Source organism: Hemiscyllium ocellatum, chromosome 25 (assembly GCF_020745735.1).
Source record: "Hemiscyllium ocellatum isolate sHemOce1 chromosome 25, sHemOce1.pat.X.cur, whole genome shotgun sequence".
In the NCBI taxonomy this organism is placed as follows: domain Eukaryota; kingdom Metazoa; phylum Chordata; class Chondrichthyes; order Orectolobiformes; family Hemiscylliidae; genus Hemiscyllium; species Hemiscyllium ocellatum.
Window position 1 is genome coordinate 30,654,888 of NC_083425.1, and position 12,631 is coordinate 30,667,518.

The following is a 12,631-nucleotide window of genomic DNA, read 5'->3' on the forward strand; positions in this document are numbered from 1 at the left end:
CAGGAACAATTTATAAGGATGTTGGGACTGGAGTATTTGAGTTATAGGGAGAAGCTGAATAGGTTGGGGCCATTTTCCCTGGAGCATTGAGGGCTGTGGGGTGACCTTATAGAGGTTTACAAAATCATGAGGGGCCTGGATAGAGTGAATAGCCAAGGCCTTTTTTCCAGGGCTGGGGGGTCCAAAACTAGAAGGTGAGAGGGGAAAAATTCAAAACGGACCTGAGTGGTAACTTTTTCACGCAGTGGGTGGTGTGTGTATGGAATGAGCTGTCAGAGGAAGTGGTGGAAGCTGGTACAATTGCAACATGTAAAAGGCATCTGGATGGGTATATAAATAGGAAGGGCTTGGAGGGATATGGACCAAATACTGGCAAATGGGACAAGGTCAGATTGGGATATCTGGTCAGTACAGGCAAGTTGGACCGACTCTATGACTTTATGTCTCAGACTCTATATTGGCAGAATGATTTTGATGATTTGATTGTAATCTACACAAGCCTCTATCATTCCATATCCAGCTGAATATAGAACTAGGTGTAGAAGGAAATCAAGAATCAAAAGGCTCAGCATGTGTAATAATTTTGTAGTTTGTCAGAATTTTGTACATGTACTTTGTTTTAGAATCACACCTTGTTTCAACCAGCTGGCATTGGATCCCAGTAACATTGTTCAAATCTAGCAGAGCTTAAATAGTAAAATTGGGCTGCTGTGACATTTATTCAGGAGCCAAACTTAAAAGCAGAGATTGGATTGAACATCACTTTTAGCAGAACTCTCAGACCAGGGAGTTAATTGCTGCCAAATGTAAAATCTGCAGACTAGCTTGAGAAGAAATATTTATTCAGTAACAGTTTCTAACAGCTACAATAAACCTTTTTGAGACCTTTTCATTGTTTCACTTAACCTCAACAGCACTACCACTGCATTAAGCACTGTTCTGATCAGGTAAGGCTGTGACTGCCAAAGCTATTGCAACTCGGCATGAAGTTAACCCAAAAACTGCTGAAAGATACTTGAATGTAGACAAGCAGGAGTTTGGAAGAACACAGCAAGCCAGGCAGCATCAGGAGGTGGAGAAATCACCATTTCGGATGGAACCCTTCTTCAGGACTGGGGGTGTGTATACGGGTTTAAAGTTCCAGTTAGCATGTAAAATGCTGCAAAATGATCACAGAATTTCCAACACTCGCTTGGGGAAGACAACATATCCCACATCTGAATTCACTTTGTTCTGACAACATGGCAAACAATGTTTTATCCAATTCAAAATTTCTGAACCAGATAAGCAAATCAATAAAATTCAAATTGTTTTAGGAAATGAAGGCGTCTACAGACTGAATACATAGACCATCTGAAAAATCCAGTTCAAATCCAGTCAAGACAAGAGAATCATTTATGAGTGAAGCTCAGAATATATTGTCTGGAATTAAAGTCTTTTACGTATTAATCAACAAAAACAATCGATCACTTCATAAGTAGATATTGAGACCAAAGACATCAATTGACTTCATGGAGAGAGAGCTTGCTGACAGAGCAATCCAGGTAGTGCTAGCCTATTCCCCAATAAGATGCAATACAAAAAGATAATTTGTAAGACAAACCATAGTAGATCAAACAATACTAATGGGTAGACAGAATCTGCAGTCTACATTTAATCTGTTCACCATCTGCATGATAGCCAAGGCAAGCCTAGTAGGCAATGCAGATGGTGCAGTCATATACATGAACCAAAATAATGTTCAGCTTTTAATGCTGTATGAATGACATGTGGCACAAGAGAACAACTGCAGTTGTACTGTGAAATACATCTTCACGCAAAGAACAGTGAAAATCTCAAATGCTTTTTCCAAAAAGCTAACGAGACTAATCCAACTGAAAATGTAAAAACTGAGACTAATATATTTTCATTATGCAAAGGTATTTAGTTTTACAGAACCCAGGAGGGTAGGTGAAGTCAGAATACAGATCTGTGATTTAATTGATTGAAGGACCAGGATCTAGGGGACTAAGTAACCTCTCCACTGGCTCAGGTTCTTCTATTCCCAATGAATAAGTGCAATTTCTTCAAGCTGAAAATAGCTCAGCAAGATTTATTTTGAGTTTTAAAAATTAAATTTTGTTTGAATCACAGTAAATCAAACAGGAAGATCAAGCAAGCTTTAGATAAAGAAAGCATTCTTGTTAACTGAGTAAGAATGATTAAATCTGAAAAACATTTTTTATTTGTATCTGTGCAGAATAAATAAATTCAAAAGCTATAAAAAACTATTGAACAAAATATATGTCTATTAATTAATGTCAGATAAATTAATCTGATTTATTCATCATTTTTAATAGTTATTGGGTTTGACAACAAGAGATGGGCATTTGTAAAACTAGGAGAAATAACTTAACAGCAATAAATTCTGTTGGACAGAAGCAGGTTCATTCTTTATTAAAGTGGAGTCATAGGGATATAAGATAGTGAAGAAGGCGTTTGATATGCTTTCCTTTATTGGTCAGAGTATTGGGTTCATGAGTTGGGATGTCAGGTTGCGGCTGTACAGGATATTGGTTAGGCCACTTTTGGAATATTGTGTGCCATTCTGGTCTCCCTCCTCCTGGAAGGATGTTGTTCAACTTGAACGGCTTCAGAAAAGATTTACAAGAATATTGCCAGGTTTGGAGAGTTTGCGCTATTGGGAGAGGCTGAAAAGGCTGGAGCTGTTTTCCCTGGAGTGTCAGAGGCTGAGGGGTGACCTTATAGAGGTTTGTAACATGATGAGGGGCATGGATAGGGTAAATAGACAAGTCTTTCCCCTGGGTTGGAGGAGTCCAGAACTAGAGGGCATAGGTTTAAGATAAGAGAAGAAAGATTTAGAAGGGACCTAAGGGGCAATGTTTTCATGCAGAGAATGGTACGTGTATGGAATGAGCTGCCAGAGGAAGTGGTAGAGGCTGATACAATTATAACATTTAAAAGGCATTTGGATGGGTACATGAATAGGAAGGGTTTAGAAGGATATGGTCAAATTGCACTAGCTTAATTTAGGATATCTGGTCGGCATGGATGAGTTGGAGAGGTCTGTTTCTGTGATGTATATCTCTATGACTTTATGATTCTACATGATGGGCCAGTCTCTTTAGTGCAAGAGCACATTCAAGAAACCAGTCCCATGATGCTGTAAAGTATTGTAGAAATAGCTGAGATAATGGCTTTTTATTGTTGAAACATTCAAAGCACTATGTTCTGTTCATCAATTAAATAATATTTGTTTTGTGAAAATCTTTCACAATAAGCATTATTTTGTGGCTTCAAAATTTGTGCCAGTGTACTGGCATGAATAAGTAGAAAGTAAGGTTAGTTAAGGGAAATCAACATGTTAGAGGTGCTTCTGAATGTTATTACAATTTCAAGGTTGAGGAAGAGCTGAGACAAGGAAACGTTCTCCACATCTGACGAAGTCTGGATCAGTTGGCAGTTGGGATGGGATATGCTAGGAATCGGTAAAGCTCAACCAGAAAGCTTTTTGGCAGCTTGCTGTTCCCAAGCAAGACTATAGCAGTACCACTTGTGAAATGCATAAAAGATGGTGTGATGTTGATCTAGATGTCAAAATCGACCTTTTCAGTCTTGTTGCTTGATTCTGTCACACATCTCATCAGAGCCTGTGTTGCTCAGACCCTTATAATATTCTGCCCATTATGTCTATTTAAAAAAAATTCTAATAATTCTCAAAAGTACATGACCTCTCCCAGAAGATACCTTCCCTCTCTGAAAGGTGTTTCTAAAATTATCGGAAAGGCACCCTTACCTGTCAAAAGAACTTTGGTAACATAAATCCTCCTCCTGACAAGAGTAAGGTCCACAATGTTTTGAACATTGCATTGACAAAAATTGGATCCACTTAAAAACATCAGCCATATTTGCAACACCCTTCCTAAATCACAGATGAGCCAACTAGAAGCCCACCAGCTCCCACCCTCATGGGTGCCAGGTTTGGGATGGTTCTTCTGGAATTGGATCACTGGCACCATTTTCACAAAGGTGGAACCCCTTTCAGTCCCTGCAAAAAAATCAGCCCTGTGTCAATATTTGAGACAATGACTGCATGGTTAACTTTGTAATCACTGCTTTGTTCCTCCACTGCCCGCCAGTTTCTTCCTGCTGCCTCTATTTGTGCTTTCCCTTATTCTGCAAGAAATGACAACATTTGCTAGTACTGCATTGGTACCTGTTTTGATACTTGTTGCTGCAAAAGGAGAATAATAGGCAGTGTGCGCAAGCATGTATGGGAATATGAGTGTGAGGCTTATAGCTGTGCTCAGTGCTTAAGGCTACAGTACAGCATATGGTTGGCAAGTATGTGCCCCAACTACAGAAATGATTGGTATATGAAAGATGAGGCTGTACTGAATTGAACAGTGCTGAAACTGATGGTGCTTTTGTCATTTTTGGTATTTGAAGATGCTTTCACTGATGCTGACCACTTCTGTGAACCCTTGAACTTCTTGTGTCACGACATCCCAGTGCTTGACACTTGACTTCTGCAATTAGAACAAACAAGGAACAAAGAGAAGTATAGCACAGTAACAGGCCTTTCAGCCCCCCCCAAACCTGTGTTGATCATCATGCCCTAACTAAACTAAAAAAAAACCTTCTCCCTTATTCGGTCCATATCCCTCTATTCCCTCCCTGTCATGTAACCATCCAGATGCCTCTTAGATGTCACCAACTTGCCTGCTTCCACCACCTCTTCTAGCAGTGCATTCCAGGCTCCTAGTACTCTCTGCATGAAAAACTTCCCTCACACATTTCTCTTAAACTTTCCCCCTCTCACCTTGAACCTGTGCCTCCTTGTAATTGAAACTTCAACCTGGGGGAAAAAGCCTCTGATTATCCACCCTATTGATGCCTCTCATAATTTTGTACACCTCTATCAGGTCTCCTCTCAGCTGCCATCTTTCCAGTGAAAACAATCCTAGACTTTTTGACCTTTCCTCACAGCCAATGCTCTCGGGACTGGACAACACCCTGGGGAACCTTCTCTGCACTCTCTCCAAAGCTTCCATGTCCTTCTGGTAGTGTGGCAACCAAAACTGCACACAATACTTCAAATGTGACCTAACAAAGTTTTATATAGCTGCAACATAGTTTGCCAATTCTTGTACTCCATGCTCTGGCCAATGAAGGCAAACATGCCTTATGCCTTCTTCAACACCTTGGTCATGTGTGTTGCCACTTTTAAGGAACTCTGCCTCCACAACAACAATCTCACTGGTTTCTGAGTGTGGTTCTGATGGGCCTCCTGTTCTCCCACAGATACAGGGCTATTCTCTTCTTTTCTACATCATCCACCAAGGCAGCAAGTGTTGTGTCTGATAGCTCAAAAGTTGATCTTTCCTGTGGGTGTAAGTTCAAGCAAAAATGATAAAACATATGGACAAAACCCTGGATATTGGACAGAGTCTTGGACTTTCAAAACCTTTTCAGAAGAAAACATCAAGAGCTCAATGAAAACTACAGATTTGAGCAGAGATAACAGGGCCCAATGTCAACAAAGCTGGCAGCCCCGATCTGACTTGGAGATGGTGGCCTTTTTCAACAACAAGTTTCTGCAAGAACAGCTTCGCCACAGGCTTCCACCCCCAACAAGCAGCTTCTGAAGCAAGACCCAAGAGAAGCTGAATCAAGAGGCCAAACAGAGAAGCTGCATCAGGAAGCCGAACCAAGAACATCATCGGAACAAAGGACATCTGAGAGGGGGGATGCCCACCAAGCGCTGTCCAAACATGAGCTTCCAGACACAGGCCTATTCTGAACCAAGAGATCCGACAGCAAGAACCTCAGCAACCGGGTGCACTTCAAAACCACATTTTGAGCAATGAGCCTGAAATCCCGAGACCCTAAAGTTCCAACATGGTTAGCAGGGACGGGAAGGTGGGTAGTGACAGTGCATTGAGAGTCCAAGGGTAGGAATTCTGATTAAGGAGTCTGAAATTAAACACTGTTGTTTCCTGTGTGTCAGTAGGATAGTATTCTTATCATGGTTATTTAGTTACTCATATATTTGAAGTACTACTGCTCCTCTCTGTATTGATTGGGTCAATTTCCTTAACTTATTGTGTTGTCTATTTTCTTATATTGTAATTACCTTTGTATTTTAAATAAATGCAGAGATTCTTTTGCCCTGAAATCCCTGTTTATTGCCTTTTCATTTCCCTTTCCCTAAATAATTCCATTGCCCTGAACCAGGGATCTGGGAGTGATTTAAATGAGGTAAACATTGCAAACCAGAACCCTCCAGTTGTGCCATTCTTTTGTCTTTCAAAGTTGGATTCTATTCCTGCAACACTCCCAGCTCCTGGACAGACCAAAATGCGCCTCCTCTCCAAGATGTATTGGCTATTTGTAACAGTACTTAACTCTACTCAGGTATCCAAGTCATCAACAATATGCTTATTGCTGCTTGGACAGTGAAATAATTTCAAAACTTAACTCACTTGCAGTCACCAGACTTGGATTAATTATGTGCTAATCCATGCATGGTTTACGGTGCTGTCAAATTGAGTCCAACATTCTTTTTGATCCTTTTCTCATGCATTTTCTCTCACTTTTTAGTTTTGATGGTCAGAGTTTGGATCGTAGAGAAATATAGTAACCATAAATAAAGTTCTTCCTACCTTCCACATATTAGCATCCTTTCCGTACACAACTGCCATATTGTTGACCTTGTTTGATTGAATAGCCTCTTTCTCAGTATTGTTCAGTTTCTCGGCAACAAAACCCATAAATGAGTTGTCAGGACTGTGTGCTATCAAGAAATAAATTGCACACATTGTGTTAGTAAACAGCTGTGCAGAACTTTAAAACTGTTGAATTAGAAAAATGAAAATGGGATTCCATGCAAAACACAGAATCAGTGTTGTTATCAGTTTATCTGGCATTATTGTAATCATTCACTGTTAAAGTCACAAACGAGGACACATAGATATTCCACATAGCAGCTAAAATGTTGAAAAGTTAAATAAACTTTGACTTGTATTATCTAATAGCATCTTCTTTTATTTTAAGTTTGTAGACATAAATATTTTTACAGTACCCTGCAAATTATCTTAATACACCATATACAGTAAGTTATCATTGTAATTTTGTATGGAGTAGTCCAGAGGAATCACTTGCCAATGTGACATTTCCAAAACAAAATCAAAATATGGAGAAGTCTCTTCCACTGTTTATTTAAGAAAACAACATTTTTTGTTCTTGTGAAAAAATGGTGCATCTCTTACCATCACACTGTCAGAGAAAGTTAGCACCACTGACGCCATTGATGTATGCCTGGAGCTGGGATAGGAAGCTAACTCCACACGTATATACATGCGCATGGTCACTCATATCCAAGGACTATTGTCACGCTCACACCGCCTAGAACTTTGCTTGGAGTCCCACTACTCCTGCTCACTTGGCACTCTGCTTCCCTGTTCAGTTCCTGCTTACCAACCTGTTGCTACCACTGCAATTGGCACAACCTTAAACCCTCACTGCCTCTCTCTGTCTTGCTGCCCTGCCGGCTTGCTCCTGGTGATAACAGACAATGAAGCAACACAGTGATAAATTAGAGGATGACAGTGTTGGGAATGGGATGGCGAGCAAACTCGCAAACCCAGAATTTGATCAAGTTGAAACATTTGAAAAACACTCGCTTTTTTGCTGCTATTCTTTGATGCAGGCACCTTGCAGCAGTGAGTGCCATAGACACTGTGACTACATAGACAATGAATACACACACTGCCATTGCAGTGGCAACAAACACAACCGAAAGAAAAACAGGGATCTTGTTTCTGTATCTTAAACTCTGATGTGATAATTCTCAATGACAATATAATACAACCTTCACTTGATTGTTACCATGGCTAGTAACTGACAAACATATTTATTAAACAGAAAATTGATAGTTAATCAGAAAAAATTACGGGCAGCAGATGCAGAGTAACTATATCTAACATTACAGAAAGAAAGAAACAAAATAATTCCATCTGTTGTTCTAATCCACAATAACTGCTCTGGAATTTTATTTGGTAGTTTGCTGCTGATCGGAAAGTATTTGATCTATCCTCTTCATTTCCGATGGGAATGCTAATGGAATCACCACAATTGAAAATACTTTTCAAAATAGATCAGGACAAAGGACATTTAAATATACAAGCTTGAAATTCAAGAAGAACTGCCTATCAAACATATATTCAAATGTCTGGTTGTATTCAATGATATGGCTTCCTCCTTGGATATCAAATGAGATGCAATGGATTAAACAATCTTTTTTAACCACCTTCCACTAACACTGATCATCAGATGTCAGGAGTCATGGAAGACACAATTCATACTGGTCTGAAATTCAAAATCAACCTATCGATATTCTGTCAGTGAACTTGGTTTTAATCTAATATATACAATAATAGGAAATGTTGAAGTCAGTTGAGCAAACTTATGTTAATGCATTGATACGTATAAATAGTTACCAGTGTCATTTTGTTTTTTACAATCTAATTTGACAAAACATACAACCAACTGAATCTCATAATCATTTCCAATGAAAAAGATGGCATTTCTCCTTAACTTCCATGTGAGACAAAAGGTCAAGAATAATTACCTGAATTATTCAATGCAACACACATACAATATTGTCTAGTTATAATCCACACTTCAGTATTGCTTGAAAAGTACATGGTAAATTTACTAGCTTCCATTGGGAGCATGCATTAGAAATTTTGGCACTGCACTTGTAAGATTTTAAGCTTGAATATATCCCTTTGGGTTCCTGATTGTCCTGTAATGAAAAAGGGGAAGATGGCTGTACTTGTTGGAGGTCATGTACTTCATAATAAAAAAAATGAAAAGGGATACCCATTTCCGATATATCTAATAATAATTTTAAGGGAGTTGGGACGGTGAGACAAGAAACTAAAACCACTCTCTGGAGGTGGGCCTCCAGCTGAAGTACTTTAATGAAGTTGTGTGCTTCCAAATTTAGACTGGAAAATTAGAGGGTGCACAAATTGCAATGCAAAAATGACCCCACTCTCAGTGGAAATGAGACAGGTAGCACACAAACTCAGTGCTGAATGCTCAACTCCATGGTTGTGCTGTGTAACTCTGTCCTAACTGGATTGCTAACTGGATGCAGGGGACACAAGGATACAGCATTATTAAAACTAGCCCACACTTTTTAAAGCACCTATTTAAGAGGGGATGTAACCTGACTGCAGTTGGGATTTGGAATGGCTGTGAAACACTGCCCGTGTATGACATGATCATTGTGTATTACAATGATAGGTAACATGGTTTTGTGTGGGGAGATCGTGCCTTACCAACTTAATAGAATTCTTTGAGGAAGTGATCAAGTTGATAGATGAAGGAAGGGCTGTAGATGTCATATACCTGGACTTTAGTAAGGCATTTGATAAGGTTCCACACGGAGAAAGTGAAGTCACATGGTGTGCAGGATGTTCTAGCTAGGTGAATAAAGAACTGGTTAAGCATCTGGAGACAGAGAGTAGTAGTGGAAGGGAGTTTCTCGAAATGGAGAAAGGTGACCAGTTGTGTTCAACAGGGATCAGTGCTGGGACCACTTTTGCTTGTGATATACATAAATGGTCTGAAAGAGGGCACTGTTGGTATGATCAGCAAGTTTGCAGGTAACACGAAAATTGATGGAACAGCAGAAAGCATAGGGGACTGTCAAAGAATACAGGAGACTATAGATAAATTGGAGAGTTGGGCGGAGAAGTGTCAGATGGAGTTCAATCCATGCAAATGTGAGGTGATGCATTTTGGGAAGCCTACTTCTAGAGCAAATTACATAGTAAATGGAAGACCCTTGGGAAAAGTTGATGAGCAGAGAGATCTGGGAGTTCAGATCCATTGTACCCTGAAGGTTGCTGCACAGGTGAATAGAGTAATCAAGATGCCATATGGTATGCTCGCTTTCATCGGACGGGGTATTGAGTATAAGAGCTGGCAGGTCATGTTAAAATTGTAAAGACATTGGTTCGGCTGCATTTAGAATACTGTGTACAGTTCTGGTCGCCACATTACCAAAAAGATGTGGACATTTTGGAGAGGGTGCAGAGAAGGTTTATGAGGATGTTGTCTGGTATGGAAGGTGCTAGCTATTAAGAGAGGTTGAGTAGGTTAGGATTGTTTTCATTAGGAAAAAAGGAGATTGAGGGCAGACCTGACTGAGGTCTACAAAATCATGAAAAGTATAGACAGGATAGATAGAGATAAGCTTTTTCCCAGGGTGAGGTTTCAATAACGAGAGGTCATGCTTTCAAGGTGAGAGGTGAGAAGTTTAAGGGGGACACATGTGGCAAGTACTTTACACAGAGGGTGGTAGGTGCCTGGAACGCGTTGCCAGCAGAGGGAGTAGAGGCAGGCACGGTAGATCCATTTAAGATGCATCTGGACAGATGCATGAGTAGGTGGGGAGCAGAGGAATACAGATGCTTAGGAATTGGGCGACAGCTTTAGACAGTGGATTTGGACCGGCTCAAGCTTGGAGATCCTGTTCCTGTGCTGTAAATTTTCATTGTTCTTGTTCTTTTGACATCTGAGAAATAGAATAACAGGCCATAATGAGGGAAGGAGAGAAAACTCTATGATATTTTCAAAGCAGCTCCAGAGGCCAGCTTAGGAGATGGAAAGATGGTGGCAATCCCAACTTCCACAGTGGGACAGGAGGCCCATCAGATAAGCACATTGTGAGGAATTGGAGGAAATAACCATGGAGGTCAATGAAAGGATTCTTACTCTGAGGATTTGTCTACAGTGATTGCAATGATCTGATACAGTGGTCAAGATCGGTAATGAGTCTTGAAATGTCATATCATACCAACTGCACCTTCAACCTTACACACTGCAACACAGCATCACAGCCAAGGGTCAAAATATTTTTCTTTCAAGGACTCTTCCTGAGACTTTTTCAAGAGTTAATATTTCAATTTCAGGGGTTCCTTTTTCATTCTCAATTGCTCATTTATTAGGTGCGGCAGTCACCACAGTAATAATACATTTGGATTTGTTTTAACAGACAGTATATTTTGACAGAAGCAGAATTGGAAGAATTTTCCAAAGTCCTCAATGAATATCAATAAATCCAATAAATACAAACCCACAACCTACAGGAAGCATTAATTTCCTAGACAACTTAGTGTTTGTTTTGGGGCAAGATATCAGATATCACTTAATAACAAAAGATTTTATTTTCAAAATAACTGGCTTACACTTCTACGTTTGAAAAGCAATTATGATAAACACACTTCTTGCAGAATAGTGAGGTCACAGTAATGTGTTTTCATTGTGTATGTGCATGCTGGGGTTTCCTAATAAGGCAGTTGATATCTTTTTCCTATATCTCAGATATTAATCCCAGAATTATATTTAACATTGACACTGTTATTATAAATACATCCACTAGATATTTTTGACTATATGTAACTCTGGAGCATTTGCAGCCTCAAGTTAGTGATTGTACATTTATTTGCAAGGAATTCACTACCTTACAAGTTTTCCTGGAGTTCAGTTGGCTGGGAATTCTTTGTTGACAAGTGTAAAACTGTTCTTTTCGTTGTTCCTTCTCTCCCATTAGTCTCACTCTCCCTGCTTTCCAGCTTCCTTTCCCCTCAACCCTTTGTACTCTTCTTCTCTCACCTTCCCCTGCAACTCCTTTCCTGCCATTTTACTTAGAGACACCCTCTCTCCTGTCACCACTTCCTTCCCTGAACACTATTGGCCTTATTTTTCCAATTTCCTCCTTTCATTCACTCCCCCGGCAGATACTGACACCCACACCTTGGACCTGTTGGACAGAAGGTCTGAATCCAGCAAAAGAGCAACCTCCCCATCACCACCTCCCCCCCTCCCCCAACCAGCCTCAGCCAAAAGAAGCCTCAGCAGAAAGTAGTTCAGCCCTTTCCTTGCTCCCAGTCAAAGGCTCCCCCAACAAATTACTTCCCTTTTGGCTTGGTGTTTCTTCCAGTCAGAGGCTTTTTTTCTCTCACTTTGGCTGCTGAAAAGTTCACCAGTGACCCTATCAGTAGCAAGCACAAGAAAGAAATAGTCAGTGATTTGAAGATGAACTCCTGACCAATTCTACTGGGAAAGGGAGTGAATGGCCTTTCTCTGATTTGTCACCCCGTTCCCCTTCCATTTGAATTTTTCAGGGTGATTTCGGGGGTGATTTCATGCACCAGCCTGGCATATATTGAGCATTGTAACATCTCCATCATTCACCCAAAAACAATCTCTGACATTCCCAACAGCTGCAACCTCCAAATCTTCCACCACACCCTCACCCACTTTACCATTGCGGCAAACTTCACATCCATAGCTCAAAGCCTTCATGTTATTGCAGGTCTTCAACAAGGCCATTTATATATCCCAAACGCTAAACAAAACATTCAGTATCATTCCTTATTCTCTCTTGCAGGATGAGGAAGCAAATAACAAGGGGGAGGAGCAGAAAATCAGTGGTGAAGAGGAGCAGACAGACATGGCACCTCCTGCAAAGGATTCAAATTAATCAGTGAAACCGATATTGTGGAAATCATCTAGGAAAATGGTACATTTCTATCTATGTAACTTCTTGAAA

At 40.2% G+C, this 12,631-nt stretch overlaps 1 protein-coding gene across 1 annotated transcript in view; it reads right to left on the minus strand.

Moving 5' to 3' along the window:
* LOC132827975 (alpha-1,6-mannosylglycoprotein 6-beta-N-acetylglucosaminyltransferase B) overlaps positions 1-12,631 on the minus strand; it is an 860,566-nt gene that overhangs the window by 89,363 nt on the left and 758,572 nt on the right. The window contains exon 13 of the mRNA XM_060844829.1: positions 6,666-6,796. Within this exon, the coding sequence (XP_060700812.1) occupies positions 6,666-6,796 (131 nt within the window). The remainder of the gene's footprint in view (positions 1-6,665; positions 6,797-12,631) is intronic.